This window comes from Seriola dumerili, unplaced genomic scaffold (assembly GCF_002260705.1).
Source record: "Seriola dumerili isolate Sdu_G_001 unplaced genomic scaffold, Sdu_1.0 BDQW01000025.1, whole genome shotgun sequence".
Classification (NCBI taxonomy): Eukaryota; Metazoa; Chordata; class Actinopteri; order Carangiformes; family Carangidae; genus Seriola; species Seriola dumerili.
The window spans coordinates 13,675,188-13,696,734 of NW_019174280.1; the positions used below are offsets into that span (position 1 = coordinate 13,675,188).

Sequence of the window (21,547 nt, forward strand, 5' to 3'; positions counted from 1 at the left end):
ACAGAGGCTTCCCAAGGCTGGAATAGATGACCTAAAAAACAAGTCTGTCCTCAGCTGATTGATCACAGTCGATGCTCAATTATCGGCTGTGGAGAACATTGCAACATGTCGTAGCCTTTGCGTGACCAGGGTGGGGGGTGGGGTATATTAACCTTTTCACACCAAAGGCTTGTGACCCCCCAATACAACGCTGACCTGTGTGGATGAAAAATGTTACTGTCAACTGTAAATAACTGGAAGAGGGCTGCAGCAAATGTTTGTTGACATTATCGATTAATCGTCTAGTTACACTTCATTTAATTAATTTGATTAGTTGTTTTGTCTATATACAGATAGGTAGATATAGAAAATAGTGACAAATGCCCTTTATAAATGTTCAGGAGCCTAGGGTATTCGAATTCAAACCAAAGATATTCAATTTACTGAAATTAAATAGAAAAGTAGTTCATCCATCTAAAAGCTGTAAACGGGTGGATGTTTGTTATTTTTGCATGATAAATAAATTAAAGGATTCACTAACTGAATGATTAGCAGTCTTGATGTTGCTCATTACAGGGTATTACACATAAATAATGAATAAATGGAATATTTACCATGAACCTGGGTTTGCTATTTTTTCATGCTACATGTTGAAGTTTAACTTATTAACATAAACTCTAAAGCCAACAATGGAACTTTTTACCACTTCCACAGTGATGAGCGTTCTCAGACAAATCTTAACAAGTTCAGGACCAGGAGTGTCTTGCCTTTCAGGTCTTCTGAAAGCCCCCGACATGGGACATGGCAAGAACAACTTTTCACAGAGGAGACTGAGGCTAAAAGCGTTCTCAGACAAACGTCTGTCTAGTCATACAAGTTAATGATCAGTGCAGTGGGTATCAGTAGCTCTAATCATGTACGTCATCAGTGTGAGGATATTGTTCAAGAAAAAGAAAACAGCAGCTGTGATCTATGTCTTCTTTGTCTGTCACTAACAATTCAAGAATAATCACATTCTCATTTAGCATGTCACTTGGAGGCCTGCGAATATTTTGCTTTGATCAAAAATTTAACAATCAAAGCTTTAGGAAAAGTAATAGCAGAATGAAAATTATATGCTTTACAAGAAAGAAAGAAGCTTAAGTGCCCATTATTCTTGCATACTATGCAAATTAAGTGATTCACCTTCACCTAGGGCAATAAAATGAATTTAAATAGAATTTAATGTACATTTATTATTATTCCGCCAACCCGCAAAAGTTTAAATAGCTGCTGTTACTTTGACATACAGGAGGTGCAGCGTGATCTGCATCGTCTTACTCAGTGGTGATATAAATGTGTGACGCTGTCATCTGAATTTAGGATTAGGAATGTCTGGGCTTTACAATCAGGAAGTGAAAAGGGGAGCAGACATGAAGCACAGACTTGAAATATTACAGGGCATTTGCACAGCTCTGTTGTCACATTGTGACTCATTTACTCTCAGCAGGGTTTTCAATTACTAATGATTAAAACCCCCTTTGGTATTCCTTTCCAGGACAAGCAGGAGCCGCTTTAATAATGAGAAGGAACTCCAACAGCATACACATTAAAATGTCCAAAAATAAAGCCCTTGGTGTGAGGCTGATAGAAAAGAACCGAACCTCTTCACTGACACTGTTACACTCTCAGAGCATTTCTGGAAAATTGAAGCTTATATTCTTACATTTGCTTGATATTCACCAGCAGCTGTTGCATGTTGCCTGAAATGCTTTGTGAAGTTCTTTGTCTGTACAAAGTTAGAAAAGTACTTAGACTGACACAATGCATTGTTCAACATGAAGAATTATTACAGCATTATTAAAAGGCAAGCCATTAAAGGGGCATTCATGCAAAACAGAGCCTGGGTTAATGCTGCTCTCAGCAACCTTGATGAATAGAGACAGGCGTGCAGCGGGGAAATGCAACTACAACTGTACGACTTCATGTTCATCTCTATGTTCTTAATGGCATCTCTATGTTCAGCTCTAGTTTTTCAAATGTTTAATAAACCTAAATGGCTGAAAAGAAATCCAAATTCATTCATTCATTCATATCTTTGACCATTCATATAAATTTTGAGAAGAGAGATCTGGTTCCAATTACCTACTAAATGAGTGATGAAAAATAGCAGTATGAGTAATGGAATTTCTTGCAGTCTTCTGCAACTCAACAATGTTGGAGGAACATGATCACATGATCATGAAAACCTGCTGTAGCCATTACTGTATCAAATCATTTATGTTTTTTATGCTTTGTCAGAAATACAACTTGTTGAAAGTACATGTTTTATCTTCAACAACATTTATGTCAAATCTGAGTCAGATCATTGTGCTCACAAGATGTTACATATGAAAACTTTCATTTGCCGACTGTTACTTGAAAAAGGTAGCTCATACTGAAGACACCTCTCTTCTCTCTTGTATGTCAGTGATACAGACACAGACAGGTGAAGTCAGACAAGCGTGCAAGCTGCTCCGGCCTCTCGATCTCTGGGAGCGTCTGACACCTCTGTTGTCACCTCCTCCCTCCAGCATGGACACTGGGTACAGGTGCTCCATGCATGCATTTGCATTAATGTACCTGATGCAAGATGCTATAGAAAATCAATACTGAGATGTGCAATGCTCCACAACAAGAATTGTAGCTGTAATTCCTCAAGAGACATCGCATCCTGCTGTTTGCAAACAGGGAATGTTACCTCCACATGCACTGATACAATATCCAATTCATCACGGCGCGAGCAAACAAAATTAGACCAGACACTAGAGAGACATTCCTCCTGTCGAAAATTTTACTGTGACTGATATGAAACAGAGAAAATCTGTCACAGTGTGACAGGGAGGTGCCATGCAGTGCCGCCTTATTTACAGTGACCTGCAGCTGTGAGGGAGAGATTCCTCCAAGTCCAATCAGATTATGGTTGTCATTATGTATCACAAGGTGGGAAAGCCAGAGGGAGATCATGCTGAACCTGTGCTAAGCAAACTGCTGCTAGGAGTTAAGCCACGCTGATAACATGAATCTGACAATCCGGAGATTTCATCACATCACTGTATTTGTGATTTCTGTAAGTCTGGGTGCTGTTCGTTTTAGCATGGTTCACTCTGAGGCTGTTCACGGATTAGGCACATGGAATTTGGGAAACAGAAGTGAACCTGCTCCTGCTTTTTTCCTCTTTCTTTCTATTTTGTGGTGCCTCCCAACCATGAGGAAGCGAGTTGATCTTGAGCTTTATTTGCCTTGACAAGTGCCGACAGTGTCTGCCTATCAAGGAGCCTGGTCCCACTTATCCATTAAGGAGGAAACACAAAATAATGTACAATTAACACTTGTGCTTCAGCACAACATGCAAACAGTCTAGACAATGAAAGCACCGCAAAGACCAATATTTAGCAACACACAAAGAATTGCAATAAAGTGTCATGTGAAAGACACATCTGCAACCACTCCAGTGACAATTGTTGCCATGGTAAAGCTGCAGCACTTGAATCGTGGATTTCAGTTTCTCCTTTCCTCTTTTGCTCCTGATGGGACACTGTAAAGCCTTATTACATTTCTGCCAACTCTGGAAACGACTGATTTCCTGTGATTGCTCTGCGAAGTTTTCCTAACAAAAAGACTACTTTGGGATGAGTCTATATATAGGGTGGATTATTTCTAATGTGTATAATAGTATACTCTGGAATCTAGAGCAAATAAAATAGAAATGCAGCCATTTTTTTTGTCTATTTTAAACTATTTTCTCATGTTTGCTACAGATAAGGAGCTTAGTTTTGCACTCGTGCAAAAATATATAATCTGGTTATCACTGCACTCTTACATGCATGTTGATGTAAGCAGTCCAGGTTGATTGTATTGTTCCAATACAATTTGCCAGCAAACAGCATTAGAGTAATCCAGTATGTTTAAGTGCTTTTGTTTACTGCCTTGTTCAATTTGCCACAAGGAGTGAGGGAGAAGAATAGATATTTGTCAAAAGCATATAAAAAACAGAGCTTTCTCAAAGGCTCATCACACTGGAATTGGTCATTTCCACATTCTTATCCTTATTTAAGGCAAATAACATTTCTAGTCAGACTCCTGTTGTCAGTCTCAGCAGTCTGAAGAACCCGACACAAACTGAGCATTCATACAAAAAATGTGCTAGGATCAGCCAAAGCTCCTTAAACCAAACATCACAGTAAAGTGAAACTCTGTAACTGAGCTACTTCAGGTCAGCTGGAAAACGGCCGCTGCATTGCAGGGACCAGACCCCCATAGCAGGAGCATCTGAAACGCATGCTCCACATTTGTTTACAAAACAGTGCCAGACGTGAGTAGAGGGTGTCAGGATTGTGAATGGGTTCACGATTGAGGTCACAAGTGGATTTAAGAAGCACTATGTAAATGACCTTTCCTATAGGATTTCAATGAGTGCTAATCTGCCTGTATGACCTAGTCCCCCCCCCCCACCACCACCCACACACACACACCCACCCACCCACACACACACATTAACAAAGAGCCTCTGTCAGCAAGTTATCCTCTGCTGAGAGAAAGAGGGGAGAACAGACAGAGACGGAGCAGACACACACACACACACACACACACACACACACACACACACACACACACACACACACAAATAGATGAGGCTGCTTTGCAAGGAAACAGAGATAAATAAATAAGCCTAGTTTTTTTCTGCTCCTTCTTAGCTGCACTGAAATTATAATGAGGCAACTCTTTCAAAGTAAATAAATGGAAATTAAATAGAAAAACAAAAAGCACAGACTTGTATAATTGATTCAAATGGAGCCCCAACAGCAAAGTAACATCTCTGGAGATGAGACTATGTTGCTTAAACTTAAATTGTGTTCAACTCTGTTATAGTGTGTGTAGCGCATGGTTTCTCTCACATTGTGTTTAGCAGCTCGAGCCAAACGCATCATATCTGTGTTGTTCTCATTTAAAGAGGAGATTAAAAAAAAGGGTGTGGAACCACGCACAACACTAGGGCCATGTGAGTCTGATGCACTGGTTTTGCTGGTGTACTGGCCCAGACTCAAGCCTCAACAAGGAATAAAGAGGAAAACTGCTCCTAAAGGTAATGTTTTAACACTGAAAGGTCCATGAAAACATGTAGTTGCTTACCTTTATGTGTAAATGTGATCCCCATCATAGTATGCACCGAAAAGAAAGAAAAAGAAAAGATTAGTAAGATGTCTCTAGGTGGCAACTGACAATGCAAAAAAATTCATAAACATGAATGATGGATATTTATAATGTTGGGTCTTGATGTAATTTTTATACCAAGCACAAAAGTGTCTGAAATGTTAAGTCTTTTAATACTGTTGATTCAGAAAAATCTAAAAATGTTTTTGCAGTGACTGCCAGATACGCGCTTTGAGCTTCCATGACGTGAGAGTCCAACTCTCAACTGCATACAAATAATGAAATCACACTTTCACAGGGATCTCCCAACATCCCTGAACAGAAAAAGGCAACAGTATGAAAAACATTCCCTCTGCACTCCCACTCTCCTCCCTTCACTCTGGCTAAGCAGCGTATTAATGATAACTTCCTGCATGTGTGGAAATGAGGGCTCAGCATGCTCCGGCCCCGGGCGGCTCTCCTCACCCAGCACAAGCCACACTTCCCCTTGTGCTGCAGCCTTTTCCACCTCTGTGGACACCAGATGAACGATTCCACTCCACCTCTGACCTTCAGTAGTGGGGGGATACGTGACATGCACTTAGGAGCATATTAGCAGCTGAGAGCCTGCGGGCCATGCCAGGGTTTGGCTGAGTCAGGTTATTCCTACAGGACATGCCTTCAGTATTGAATGACCAAGGGTCTTCATCTATAGTAATGCATCCCTCCAAGGGCTTGGTATTTAACAGAAAAGCGTTTGAGGGCAGGGGCTTATAGAACATACTACCACCATGCTGCCACACACTCAATCACTCACTCGCTCGCCCACTCTTTCAATACATAGTGACCTACTTCTTAACTTTGGCTTGCACCCTGGCTTTCCAGCCCTGAGGTGTGACATGCAAGATGGAAAGCAAATGAGGCAGCTGGGGGAATTATAGCACTGGGCCTAAGTCACCTACTGGCTGTCAATAAACCACACCAAGAGAGCCCTAACCGAGCAACAAGACCTTGAACTCCGTCATTATGATTTCTGCAGCAGGCATGTCAGTGATGCCTGTCACTGGTTGTATTGTCCACGGGATCACAGGAGAGCACGCCACCAAAAACCCTCAGCGGTGTGCCTACATGTTGCCTTGGTAACCTATTACAGTCAAAGAGGGGGAAAAAAAACAAAAAAAAAAAAAAACAGACACACACTTCCACAGCTTGGAAAAAAGGAAGGATGCCAGACATGACATCCCATAATGAGCTGGCTGTGAATGGGGTTCAGTGGGGGGCTTCACTCGGGGCAGCAGGGGCTGTCAACATAAATACCCAGGCTTCATGCTCCCTTTCAACAAGAAAAGAATACCCAATAGAAAAGTTGTCAGAGGGGACAGCCAAATATGAAGAGGCTCATCAACATCAAAATATTGTACTTGTGTACAGTGCAGGTTAAGTGTAATGTGGTACAATGCAGTGTAGATGTCTGATAAGGGCTCTCACACACACACACACACACACACACACACACACACACACACACACACACACACACACCAGGGCCTGAGTGAAAAAGCTTTGTCACACTTCTGCTTGTGTTTTACATCCCAGGGCTGTTTCCATCTCCTGGGGAGGGCCAGACTGCTGACTCGACAGGAAGCGTCCTTGGCAAGAGTCCACATGGCCTTTACTCAACTACTGGCCTACAGAGGCAAGGAGAGGTGGAGATGCTGAGCATGACCAGTATTTTAACACTGAGGGGGGTTGCAGAAAAAAGTGAACTCCTGCACAGTGCTGCCAAGTAGGGTCCATTTATTCAATAGCCTACATTTTGGTCAGGCAACCTTCATCAAATGTCTATTTCCTCTGTTGGAATGATACTTCCTCAGCACTTAAGGGACTGGCAGAGACAAGCAAATGAGACAATAATGTCATCTCATTTCCTATTCATCTCTCAATTCAGTCTGAAATACACCGGCAAACTCCCGGGGAGAAAACGCACATCACGCCGCGCTCGTCTCATCAGACTCTTTCTGACAACCCCTGAGCCTTGTAGACATTGAGTAGATTATGTAAGATGAATTCAGGGACCCCTGTGGCCTAGTGGGATACTAACTGGTGCTGAGATGCATGTCTGCTTTCTCACGCAGCAGTCCCAGCAATGTGCATCCAGTCTGAAGGCCTGTTTCACAGCAGGCATGACACGGAAGTGATGAGACAGCCATTACAAAGCAACTAGAACAAAAAAGGTGCCGCTTTCTCTGTGGGGAGGAGCACACAAGCAGCATAGTATTCAGGAGGGAGAGGCTGGTGCGTAAACTTCCTCAACACTGGTTGAATTTTTGATAAACGGTAAGTGTTCATTTTGGTCCTCCCTCCCATTTTCTATGTAACTTGTATCCTATTATAAGATCCAGTTCCAAACGGTATGTGTGGGTGGGTTGTATCTAAGGAACATTTTCTGGTGGACAGGAAGTAATGCATTTTTTTTTATTAATTTCTAAGATTTTAAACAACAGTGGTTTGCATGAAAACAGAAGTCAGTACATTGCAGGCAGTCACTGTGTCGATCTGTGAATGAAAATATATTTGATCTTAGTGATGGCAGACACTGTGAGGTCATACGAAACTGACTATTTACTGCTGGGCGCTTCTGCTGTGAGCCACCAAACTGGAGAACTGATCTGTGATATTTTGTAAAAATTGTTTTATGTGACTATTAGTAGTAGAAAATGTGCATTGTGTGGTCATTCCTGTCTATTCTGTGCTGGTTCATGCGTTGTGCCTTCATTTGCTTACTTTTTTGACCAGTGGCAATAACAAGCCAAGTGCAGCTACTTAAACTGTGGCGCTGTGTTGCCATTTCCTCCTCCATCTAGACTTTTATAGCATATAGGGTGGGTGAATACGCTCGTTCCTGTAGCACCATTTACCTGAAAGGGAAACAGTATTATTGTACAGCCTAATGCATTGTGTTGCATTAGACAGCTCTTTTCAAAATGCTTTGCAGAGCATCTGCCAGTATAAAAAAAGTTATCTGTCCTGCATAACTGTGGCTTTAGTGTTGTGTCGTAACAGGGCTTGGTGATGTATGGCTCACTATACAGTCTAAATTCTATTTATGAATACAGTCATTTTTCAGTTTGCCAAAGGTAACATATGCATGTAATGTGGGGTTGGGTATTTGTCAGACTCTCTTTTTATAACAGCATGTACAGTATTATCAATATTATAAACACTGCATTACTGTATTTACTTGTTTGTTTTTACTGAGAAAAAAAAATTATACCTGCTTTTGTACTGCACTTTAGTACCTCTAGCTTCTGCAGATACAGTTTGCTGCTGTAGTTAACATAAGCAGCAGTAGCTACCGTGGCTTAACACAGAAAAACAAAAGAGCAGCACCTAGGAAAAAATAAAAAGTCCTGATGGAACTTTAATTGAGTTTAAGCAGTAAAGGCACACATCCTGAAAGCTACCACTTAAAAAACAACTACAGCTACTATTACAGAGAGTGAAGCAGTATGAGAAATTCTTTAAATCTGTTCCTTCTGTTGTATAAACAGCATCACTTGTGTGACTGGAATAAACAGTCACATCTGCGTCTCAGCCTCTGAGGACATAATGCCATTTATAACAAAAGCCTCATAACAGCTTCCTCTCAAATGAGGAGGGTTCATCATCAATATCCTGATTAGGATTACAGGAGAAGCCTCGTGCTAATCAACAATGAGAACACTTGAGCTTCGTGTACTCTGTTGTGATTTTCAGGGTAATGATCACGGAAACGGCGCGAGGCTTTGATTTCTAGACAAACATATTTAAGAAATAAAATGGTGAGCCTGCCCTACATTTATCTGCTGAAGAGGAGGGACTAGACTCCTTTGTTCTGTAAAAATATACAGCTAATGGCGGGAAAAGAGAGGAAGCGATGGTGTGTGTAAGTGTGTGTGTGTGTGTGTGTGTGTGTGTGTGTGTGTGTGTCAGTGTATTGTACTCAAAGAGGAATAAAAAAAGGCAAGAGCAACACAGTAACAACATATTTACAGACATGTCTTCCTTTCCTCTTCACCATATCATTTCCACACAAAGCCCGAACCAGAACCTCCATTCTGAGCAGACTGTACAATATGAACGGCCACTTTACATAACAATTGATATAAGCCTGGCTGTGGGATTCCTGCATGACAATGGAGACCATCTCCACACATAATCGCTACCCTCAACTTCCACTCCTGCATTGTCGCCTACACTTCCCAAACAAACTCCAGTATGGATGCCACTGGAGTCGGTAAAGACCTGGTGTCATCTTCAGGCAATGGTTGGCAATGTCATCCAGTCACTGGTTCCACTTCAGTTTCCTGAGGATGAAAGTTGCCAGCTGGAGCCGATTTCTGGGCATCTACTGCAATTTTAGGAATTTGGCTTTGACCTAAAGTCTGGGTGAGGTGGGGGCACTGCTTGCTTCGGGGATGGGTGGGGAGGAGTCCTATGTGGGGTTACTGGCACTCAACTGTTCAATAAATGGGAGTGGACAGGGATCAGAGCAGCAGGAGCTGCTGGGAGAAGAAGCCCGGTCCTGCAGCCCATTGTTCTGGACTGACAGTGTATTCTCATCTGAGGGGAGGAAAAAAAAAACAAAACAATTTCTTCTCCAGGCCACGGAAAAGGCTAAGGGACCATAAAAAAGACTCATATTACAATACAGCCGGCCTGAGAGACGCTCACTGCCAAGCGTTCCCATGATGCTGTCCTGTTAATGGCATACATTTCCTTACCAGTCACACCCACTGTCATATGCAGATTTTAAATGAGCAGAATAAAGGCCAAACATAGAGAAGCACTTCACTCAGTCACTCTGTCTTCTAACCTCAGCAATAATCCTTACATGGTTTGTGAAGTGACTCATGATCTAATGGTTCTTATATTAATTATTCAAATTTGAAACACTTTTGAACATACAAAATGAGAGTAATTGCTTCACACACAAGGCTGCAAACACAACCTTGTACATGTAGACAAAAACAGGTTGTTATAAATATATCATGGGTGTAGTGTGAGATAGTGGTAGGGTTTCCTTAAATAGTCTCAAATGAGGGAAGATTATTAATGACTTCAGTGACAGTCTGAAGATTCACATCACATATTCTGTCAATCCAGTGCCGTCTCTGCATCTTCTAGTTTTTCAGTCTGTCTAAAACTGGCTGTTTGTCTACCTGTCTGACCATCTGTCTGTCGTTATCTCTCTGCGGCTGTTGGCTTGACAGGTCTGCCGGTCCATCTATTTGTATTTCGGCCTGTCTCCCCCGTCTGTGAGTAAGTGAGAATGAGGTGAAAGTGGGTGAGGATGTTTGGTGGAGCAGAGAAAATTCCTGACGCATGACCCCTCTGCTCCGGTTTGGACGGCAAGCTGTCAGTCGGCCAGTTCATTGTTTGGCTTTTGTGTGTGACATCAGCTCTGTACTGCATGGATTCATAGTGAAGAGGTGATTTACCGGATTAACGACACTTCCCCTGCCACCAAAGGCCGTGACCACTGCATGTTAGGGGCAGATTATCAGTCTGCTGTTACTATGTAGGGGACTCTGGCCGGAGGGCCAACAAGACATATGCAAAAGGACAAGTGCTGAGCCACAGCATGACGAACTGTTCTAAACTGCTGCTTCTGCTCCAGCTCTCCTTGTTTGTCCATCATTTTTTCATGATATTAACTGCAATATTCAAATGCTCATAATGAGCCTCTATCGTAATATTTCTTTCAAGCCCCCCATGTCGAAATAAATATGGATTTAGCCTAATCCTCTTTAAACAAAGCTGAGTATTAGAAGTCTGTCACTTGACTGGCTACATAAACTGGTGCCTTTCAGCAAAAGTCACACCAGACCAGATGCGATGAGGACAAGCATTCAGATGGCTGCGTTTACCAATGTGACCAAATTTAATTAAGGCAAGCTTTCTGATGACTTTGTTCACACATTCGACTCAAGCCAAGACTTCACTTGACTGAGTAACATGAACCAGAAGACTAAACTGAGGTTGGAATGATCGGAGATTGTTGGACGATGGCGCCAAACCAAATCCTGTAAAAATAAAAAAAATTAAAAAAAATTAAAAAATGCAGTAGGACCAGAGAAAACACTGCATTTCCAGATTTGTCTGGAAGACTTTCCTTTAGAAAGAATTCTCAGGGGCTATTAAAGTAAACAGGGGTTGGTTTGGCACAGCAGTGGTTGAAAGATCTGCTGACATGAGAATAGTGGTTTTGCTGTTCACCCACAGCAGATGAAGCTGCACCAAGAGTGCACATCTCAGATATTACCAAAGAGTGACCTTAGATGGCTACATGAGCATCCCCAAAATACAGAATTATCCATAAAAATGTACAACTATACCCAGAGGGCAACACACAAAACAAAACACTCCCAGCGCATTGTTTATCAGGTACACATCCATTTTCTTGCATTTGCTAACCCTAACCTGCTTACACTGAGGTCAATGCACAGCAGAACGGCAAGCTTACTCACAGGAACTCTTTGGTTTAAACAGTATAAATCACTGTTTCTCTTGTTGACTCACACCATTCATTCTAGGGAAGCTTAGAATGGGCGAATTGAATAATGTGTTGCAAGGTTAACCCAAACAAAAACAAACTTGACCAGACTTCTCCTTGCAGAAGCCGCAGGACTCCAACACCTACTGAGGCTTTAATGGCGTGGGATTCAGATTTGAAGCCCAACACAGGGTTTTCGGGGGAAGCCTTACCAGTCACAGTGCAGTGACTGTTCATCCCTGCATGAAGCAGTGTGGCAAGCAATTAACATTTAATGAACGGAACAATGAACTCAAACATGAGCGGAGGTCAAAAAGCAGCAATTAAAGTGATGAACTCTAGCCCTCCATACTGAGCATGTCTGGCATGATCCACTGATGATGAGTCTGACTCGCTGACAGCGGCCCACTTGGACAGAAACAGGTAGCTCAACCTTCTCTCATAGAAAAAACCTGCTGAAGAAGATGTTATGTAAATGATACCCTTTCCACTCTTTTAATTAATTCCGTGCTTTGCTATTCTTTATATTTGTCTTGTGTTTTCATGTAAATGCTCTGGCACTGTAATCCAAAATGAAACTGTGTAAATTGCAGGTATAAATATACATGACCTATTATCTTAGATCAACTCTCACTTGTCTGTATACGCTGTAGTGAAATCCTTTTTCAGCTTACACTAAGCACTTTTTACCAGCACATGCTGCTAACACTCAATTAGTATTGGTTCAGGAGACTAAACTCCTTTAGTACTTATGCTTGTAGGGAGATATATGCACACAACACACACGCAGCTTCCCGCAGAGATTAACATTTGTGTTGGAATGTGTTGGAGCCCTTAAATGTTTTGTAAATGCTTGATATATTAAAGGCAGCAAACCACACAAGACAAAAGTGTACCTACAAAATGCCGGCAGTGGTTTTTTTTTTTTTTAATAAAAGATGATGTGCAATACACAGTTCTTGTGTGACTGCGTTTGTGTGGGCGTGTTTGAGGAATGTAGTAACTGCCAAGTAATAAGGGTTCAGATTCAGGTATGTAGAGCCGCAGGGAGGCCAGAGCAAGAGACAGACACACAGACACTCTGGGTTTAGTATGGCTTAATCCCTTGCCAGGCACAGCCACTACAAAAGCACTCAGGTAGGGACATATCGACACTGGTGTGGTCTCCATGATCAAAGCTTTCAGCGCAGCCCTGCCCTCATGCCTTGGAAATGGACCAATTAGGGATAAGGGGGGTGGGGGGGAGTTGAGAGTTGGTTGTGCTGCGTTCCATACACCTAGCTGGCAGCGGCTTCAGACAAGGTAATTATACACACTCTGCCTCTGTCTCTGTAACACTCATACTCACTGCTATCATGCCTCACTCATCTCTCTACACCCCTACATTATATCCCTTAAACACAGTCCAAGATAATATGGGCTGACAGGAGCCAAACTGTAGCTACATGCAGGACAATTAAGCTCTGTTGTAGGCAGCAGTGCTTGAAGTCTCCCAAAACTGCTCAATGCCTTAAGAAATCGTACGCCAAGTTGTGACCAGTCTCCTCCCTCATCATTCTGATTTATGGAGCTTGTCTGAGCCCCATGCTTTGCAGGGAACACTGTCATTGTTCATTTTCAACAGCATCTTCATAGGAAAGAGGATTATTTCATCCAGTTGGGGCAGAACGTGGAACCAGGGTTTTGAGAAAAAATGACTAGAATGTGCTTCGTCACGTTTTTAGAGGAGCAGAAGTCGGCTCATGAAAAGGAGATTAGAGTTTTTCTTTTACACCTCTCCTTCACACATTCAGGTCACAATCAGTGGTGCAGAAAGTTGTTGGTTTCAGCTTCTCTAATGTGAGGATTTCCTGCTTTTCGCTGTTTTGTATAATTGTAAACTTCTGACTGCTGGTCAGACAAAACAAGCTATTAAGATGATACCTTTGGCTCAAATAGAAAAAAAGAGATAAATCAATTATAAAAATTAGCATTAGTTGCAGCCCTGCAGATGATGCAGAATTACATTTAACCTCCTAGAACTGGTTGATAAAGTAGGCCTCGACTTTCAGATTATTCTTGCTCATGAATGAGTTGACTCTTTCTGAACAATGAATTATAGTTTGCAGAAATAACACTGTATGAGAGAGCTGCTTAACCAAATAGTTTGGCCAATATTTAAACTCCATGGAGCACATGTACCGCTAATAGAATTATAGCATTATGTAATAATCCCAACCCTACATCTGCCATTTAAACCAGCAAACAGTGTAAGTGTGAGATTATGGGGAAAACACATGGTTTGCTGTTTAAATAGCTTTATGTTCATCTCCATGGCAACTTTTAACAAGGCCCCTTCAGTGTGTGTGTGTGTGTGTGTATGTGTGTGTGAGAGAGTGACCTCCCGGCTCATAGATGTGTGGGAGTCAAAAGTAATTAGCTTTCTTGAACTGTAGGTCACACATGACCACCTACGGCAACACAGCAAAACCAATCCATGAGATGAGTGGCAGCTTGCATACAGCAGTATGCAACAATGTATGGTCATATATTTCTGACTAATTGTTTCTTTTTTTTTATGAGAAAATTTAATGATCCCCTCAAGAGTAATCACTGTGAATGTAGTAATAACTGTTTGCAAGACAGAGACGTGGAGAGAGAGAAAGCACGTGCGGATGTGTTGATTTGCGAGTGTGTTTGCAATCTGGATCCTGACACAGACAGATGCTCAGGCCCGCTCTCTTGTCACTCTCCATCCTGTTGGGGCACTTGATATCTTCATTTTCCTCCCATCTCCACTGTTCAAAGAGGACCACAGGGTCATTTATTGTGCACATGTACTGTGACTATGATGGGATTTCATTTTGGTGTCTGCACACAGTTTCTGGACAGAAGCGAGCTGCAGTTTATGTGTTTTTGCATCAGCCAGCCCCGTGTGAAAGGTGGTGAAAAAAAATGTGTAAAAAGCAAACATGTTTACAGCTGCAACCGAGCATCTAGTTTCTCTGTTTGCTGTTGCCGACAAGGAATCTTCCCTATGTGCACTGAAGCATTAAATATAGCCTTGAGTTTAAAGGCTTAAATTCAAAAATACTAAAGGGGATTTTACACATGTCAAACAACTATTAAAAATCCCTACAGATGGATTTTCTATGACGCCAACAAAAAGTGCAATAATCTTGCATGACACCAAACTAAATATTGACAAGATTACAGAACAAAAGTGACAGTACATACTAACAACATATACTTTAGTATTGATAATGCAGCCTATATGCTACTATGTGGTCATGCAGACAGGCTGTCTGGAAGCTGCTGAAACCTTGGACCAGAATAGCTCTGATAATGTATCTGTCATGAATGTGTGTCATCAGGACCTGTTCCCCAGCACACTGTGGAAAATGTAATGGCTCTGCTACCTCCTTAGCCTGATTTATTTAAAGCTGTTGCCATGACTGCATAACTTTAAGTGACACACATATACTGTAACTCACATATGTTATTTAAATACAATATATCTCCAAAGGCTAGAGGAAGTGACATTGATACGACTACAAGCATAAATTCAATTTTTCAACATGAACTAAATGTCTAAATGTTGAGATTATCATGGCTTGACAAGTCCAGTTAATGAATGGAGAGTAAGCTCAGTGGAGTTTTTGTTGAATTGTAAATTTGAGTTCTGTGAAATGTCATCTTTCTTACAAAGTTCACATGTCCAGGGAATAAAAGCAAGCTCAAAAGCCAGTTGATCATGTGAGAAACAGCACAGTAGGAGCAAGCCCCTCTCACTCCTTCCTGGAATGAGAAGGCCAGCTGCAAATACAGCGTAAATGCTGCTTTCCCACATTTGCACATGCTCCCAGGAGATTGGTGGTCAAGTCTCTCTGACGGACGGACAGACAGAGACTCCCTGACTCACAGTACAAAAAGTGGAAACCCATCCAGTGGATAGATATCTCTTTGCAGTGATAACACTTAAGGAAATACATAATGTGGCTCCTTTTGCAGTTATTGTTTTTGGACTAACAGGAACAACGATTTGCAAACTGTCTCATGAACTAACCCACCACAGCATTTTCAACAGATGGGAAAGTGATGCACTTGAGACAATAAGCTGTGTGTGTAAGGTAAATCTGCCATCACAAGAACCAGCACCCACTGAGAACCATTAGGGTGAGTAGTCCATTTCATTGTCTGCGGTGAGATCACCATCAAAGCTTTGTGATTTAGTCCAGCAGGTCAAAAGCTGTCGGTGTCAAAGGTCACTGTGATAGCCATCAGTCCTCACCACTCCCAGCTGCTCTCCAAAGAACTAAATAGTGGTACTTGTAGTTTATGCTGAACAAAGATGGTTGAAAAAGGTCATAAACACAGGTTGTTTACAAAAAGAGCCACTAAGTGAGTGTATATGTGACTTTTTCCATCTGATGGGAATGTGATCTATCCCGTTTTAGTGCTCCATACAACCCTGCTTTTTTATAACCTAAACAGCAACTCACTTTGCTAATTGACTTTCTCCGTCCTCTCAGGACAATAGAGCTGGTCCTTGACTTCTTTATGACTTCCCCTTTATGAGTCCTTGGTTGATTATGCCTTTAAGGAGCCCTTAATAAAGACTAAGCAAACAGAGCTTTCAGCAGAATGCATGGAAAACTCTGAGGCTGTTGTGAAAGGCTCCCTCTGGCAGAATGCCAGCCCTATAGCATGGGACAAAATGAAGAGGATAGTCACCAAAAAGCCATCGGCTAAATGAAAAGCTCATGAAAAGTGTTCACTGCAGGGTTCCACAAAGGCAAAGAAAAAGCTCTTTGTTTAGGAAAAACAGCCATGTAATAAGTTGAAATAATGGCTTTCAGTGAAGGGATTTTTCATTTTACAACAATAAACCCCTAAATCACAATATCATGTAATGGAAAAAAGAAGTACATAAAACAGCAGCTCGACTGGAAATCTGTGCCACTGTGTTGCTTTACCTGAGCTCCAATGCGCTTGGCAGTTGGCCTGTGAATGTATGGATTTAGGTGAGGCACTGCAGTGAAAAGAAGAGATTTGATGACTTTGGTTCCGACACAGATTTTTTTGTTGTATCAGGAAAGTTTTAAAGGTAAAACAGCTAGAGTTATTTTTCACATAAAGTCTTGGCAGTTGTCCAGTCAAGCCTGAGGGCCTTCATCCACCACAGTGGGCCAACACAGGGTCATCTTAAACAAAAACCTAATTTCCTGCCAGGCCAAAGTGCTGGGATATTCATCAAGATAAGAGGAGTGAAAGAGGAAGTGAGATGAGCGTTTGGCATGTAAGGTGGTGAACTTCCTCTTTTTCACTAGGAGGAAGCCAATAACACAGGCTGTCGTTCTGCTCACCTCCCAGACAAACTTGACACTTCTTGATGTCCACCGCATTGCTGAAATTCTTTAGGCTGGTTAAGCTGCAGGGCTCTCATGATCCTCACCCTCCACATTTGATCAGCTGTTCTGTGGAGGTCAGAGTAAGGACTTCTAACTTTCCTCCACCACACAAACACCCACCAAGCCTTCTCCGACTATCCAAAACAATGTGCCCGTCTGTTCACCACCCTTTCTCTCTCTGCATGACACCCTGGTTTTTATCACCCACCCATCGGCACAATGCTGGACACTTGCCTCCGCAGCCCGTTTCAATGGACGGAAATTGGGAATGCAAAACAGACCAGTAGTGAAAGGACATGTGGCTCCATCAGCTTCCATACAAACAATGGAGAATCTCCCAGTGTTTAGATTCTACTTCCTCTCGACACACAGCACTAACAATGAGGCGCTATTATGACTGACTCTGTCTGCTGTTTCCAGCTCTGGATGAGACCAGGATGAGACCACATCCTCAAATAATTTGGTGTTGAGCAGAATTGAGGAGTTATTTAAAGCAAAATTAAAGAGGTATTTCTGCGATAAGATAAAAAAAAAAAAAAAGTTCAAAATCCCCAGAGATCACTGTGGCAGAGAAAGTAATATGAAACAGCAGGGAAAACAGAATTGGACACAAAAATAGAATAACCGTTGTGCTGGCTCTCTGTGCTTTTTTGACAACTACAAAACCCTTCAATTTCAGCTTCAACTTTAACTTTACTGTACCCAGGAGAAAGTTTATCTTGTAGCAGTGGAAGACACATGATTTGACTCTTTAAAGCTGCACAAATCTGAACTGTCCTCAAATCACCTCAGATACTCATTTGTCAAAAAAAAGAAGAACCAGGTTTTGAACCAGCTCTGATAATGTAATGTATAATGTATATGATGCTGTTTCTTGCTAATGAATACATTTACAACACAGTGCTGCTCTCTGAAATCAAAGCAAAGCAGACACACTAACTGTACTCTCAAACACTTTTTAAAAAAAAAAAGAAAAGAAAAAAAAAGCCACCCATTAAGAGCTGATAGTTTCCTCTCAATAACGTTTTGACTTGACTTGTGTTATTATCAGCAATTTATGAGAAAGCTTCAAGCAAAAGAATGAACAGTAACTTTACGACTGCAGTGTATTCAACGACAGGCAGACAGGAGGCACCATCTTCTCTACTTATATTGTTCCCCGATGAGAGATCTAGAAATGTGCAACCCGTAGCACAAGTGTTTGTTTACATCATAAGAAATAATACTCTCTTCCCAGACAAGGGGTCTCAGCGGCCTTGATAAGGATCATGGGTATTTATTACACCCAGCAGAGCCTTTGCAGTGAATTGTTTGATAATGGGCTGTCTCGCAAGACATTCAACACACGCTAGAGAGGATTTCTGAATCTTTGTGCTTGTATTGCCTATGTTTCTGGCATAATGACAAACAATGGAGACAAAGCCAGTGACACAAAGATGAAGAGAGGGCTGTCAGACTGTAGTCCACGACAATCCCCGCATATAGAGAGCACAGAGGACAGTTTAAATGTGGAAGGAGGTCTTGGTTATGCTATACAATGAACATCCCTCGAGACTGACATTGTGTGTCCTGTAATTGCCCCGAGTCTGCCTCTCTGGTCTCAGTCTCCGCTGGGGGTGACATCTCATCTCAAGGGCGGAGAGAGGGGAGATATCTACAGACCAATCACAGCCCAGTTTGTCAAACCTCCATCAGCCGGTCACAGCTCCCTCTGTTAACTCCTCTCACTCCTCCTGGGGAGAAAAGCACTGGGCTGCAGCCAATTCAAAACTACAGGGTTACACACACATAGATAGAGATAGAGATAGAGATAGAGAGAGAGAGAGAGAGAGAGAGAGAGAGAGAGAAAGACCTTGACCTGCTCATTCCCCCACCAAAGCCTCAATGCCAAAGCTTTGGCTCTAAATAAACACAGCCTTCAAAGGGAAAGAGTTTAACCCTCTGGAACCAACACTTTGTTTCAGCCCTGCTTTGACAGATAATCCCACACAAATCCGAAATCTCTGTGGGATTCACAGTCAGCCAAAGTGGCAGAAATATACAGACAGACAAGAAGAGCTTAAAACAACATGCAAAATTTGGAATCAAAGCTGGTATCAGTTTGAAAGGCTAATTTGGAATCAAGCGACTATGCATACGAAAATATTTTGAATGTTTCCATCATCGCATGTACACCATATTTTCAGGATCTTTGTTACTTGGAATAGAGAGTGAAACTAAAAAACCTGTTACAAACACGCCCATATATAAATATGCAAACGATCCAACTGACACAAAGGATTTTAGAACAGAAGTCACTAGTTTGATCCCACACCATCCATTCTGTGGAAAAATTTAATGGAAGACTTCAGTATAAACCTGTACATTCTCAGAGAACACCTAATGACTTCATTCTACAGGCTCGCTCAGCTACTGAAGAGGAGCTAATCAACAGGCTCTTGACCAGTTGAATCAAGTGTGCAAGTTCCTGACTACCACAGAAAACATTTCTTCAAGGAAACCCTGAGGCCTGGAGGATGAGAGAATTTATAAGTCAATTCTCTTGGATATAATATCAGTCAGAGATATATGTATCACTGAGTTGGGATGATAAAGGTTGCAGTTTTCAAGACAGGTCTCCAAACCACCTGTACATGCTGCTATTTTAGGTAAGGACTGGTTTTGACATTTGTGCCGATCTAGACTGCTATTACTGAAAGTTGCACATGAGATATCAGGTTTAGTTTTCAGTTGAAACCAAAACTCCATGTTGCTATAGGTCGCAAGCAAAAAATACATCAGATATGATCCCTGCCTCCTAAATGCCCCGCAGACGCACACCGCTCAAAAGCCTCCCTGAATGTAAGCAGTTACTCAGCAGAACCCTCTCAGCTGGTGAGGCATATGATTCAGACACTTCTGAGGAAAGGTCAGTGTCAGTCCTGTGAAAACAAGAGGCCCTCTCAGTCTGGCTCCTCACAGGACTGCAGCAGCCTACCCAGCTGGGCGCTCTTCATTTACTGCCCCTGCAATCGATAGCCCATTGCCCATTCATCACAGCAAAGAGCCAGGGCTTATGTGCTCACGGGCCTGGCTGATCCACCCACACTGAATGCTGAGGAAAGTCACTGGACAGGTGAGGTCAGAGTAGATTAATAATCAGAGTGTAAATCTTAACCCCCCCCCCCCCCCCCCCCCGCAGGAAATCACAGACGGAGTAAAAGCTCCTCAGGATCTCTCCTCTCCGCTCTCTGCTTATTGATCTGCAGCAACTTCATTCCCATCATTCACCCTGACAGCAACCACTCACACCTCTGGAAGGTGCAGCGGGGCTGAAAAGGTTTGGGCATCAGACTGGAATTTACCTCTGACCTACCCTGAAATGCAGGTGTCACTTTCTCACCTTATAAAGACAGTGGAATGCTTCAAAATAAGTGTTTCTTTCATGTTTTCAAAAAAATAAAAACTAAAGTTTACAAATCCTGTCTGAATATTTTAAGTGTATATCAGACTAAATTGTCAAATGGAATAATTTTGCAGTGTGAGAGTATTAAACATCATTCACTGTGTGATTTTATCTAGTGTTTGTCATGTATGACTTCTGGATGGTGATGGTGCCATTTGTGCTATTTAACTGTCAGGACCTGTTCCTGCCCATGCAGGTTCCTCTTACCTTATTAGAATATGGCGGCTTGGCGAGGTTGATGCCATCTCTGATGAGTTTATCCCTGATCATGATCTTCAGCTTCAGCTTGGGATATATCACCAGCTCCCTCCTGTTGCCCAGCGTCAGGTTCCTCTGCGCGCCCATGTACCCACCGTTGCGCCCAACCCGGTCACTGTTGGGCTCGGTCCAGGACTTGGATCCCCGCAGTTTGGACTCATACTGGTCCACCATGTGACTGGTATAAATCTCGGCCGCGGGTGGCATCGGCTCCAAGGTGAAGTAAAGTCCACTGGCCGTCTCTTTGGCTTCCTCCTTCAGCCTTCTCACCGCGTCGTGAATCCTCTGCCTGTGGTGAGGGATATAGACGCCGATGGCATCCAGGTCGGGGTCTCCTATTTGTTTGCAAACCTCCAGATCGTCATATCCATTATCCACAAAGGACTCGACATACTGGGCGAGCTGGAGGGTCTTCAGCCACTCGTAGACGATGACAGGTCCGTTGCTTGTCATTTTGGCTGCTGCCAGATCGGCTACAACTCGGACGGAAGAAGACACTAAAGTGATGGTTACTTTCCCATTCGGCGTTTCAAACGCATCATAAGGTTGTTACTGACTATGTGCGTTTTCTGCAAGTATTAAAATAGCTGGATTAAACAATGTTTGGATTCTCCATACCACAGGTTTGGCTACCACTCCAACCTCGTGAGCCCGCTATGTTTTAAGACATAACAACAGAGCCGTAAGTGAATTAAAGGCTTAGTCTGACACAGTCCGTACGCCTGTAACACCTGTCAATATTTACAAATGAAGATCACTTCAGTTTCACTTGCGACAGCTTTCAAATCC

At 42.4% G+C, this 21,547-nt stretch overlaps 1 protein-coding gene across 2 annotated transcripts in view; it reads right to left on the minus strand.

Annotated features, from left to right (window-relative positions):
* The window catches only part of sash1 (SAM and SH3 domain containing 1), a 161,356-nt gene extending 140,145 nt beyond the window's left edge, over positions 1-21,211 (minus strand). For both annotated transcript variants that reach the window (XM_022768034.1, XM_022768025.1), the window contains exon 1: positions 20,708-21,211. In XM_022768034.1, coding sequence (XP_022623755.1) covers positions 20,708-21,211 — 504 coding nt within the window. The remainder of the gene's footprint in view (positions 1-20,707) is intronic.
* Between the last annotated feature and the right edge of the window lie 336 nt (positions 21,212-21,547).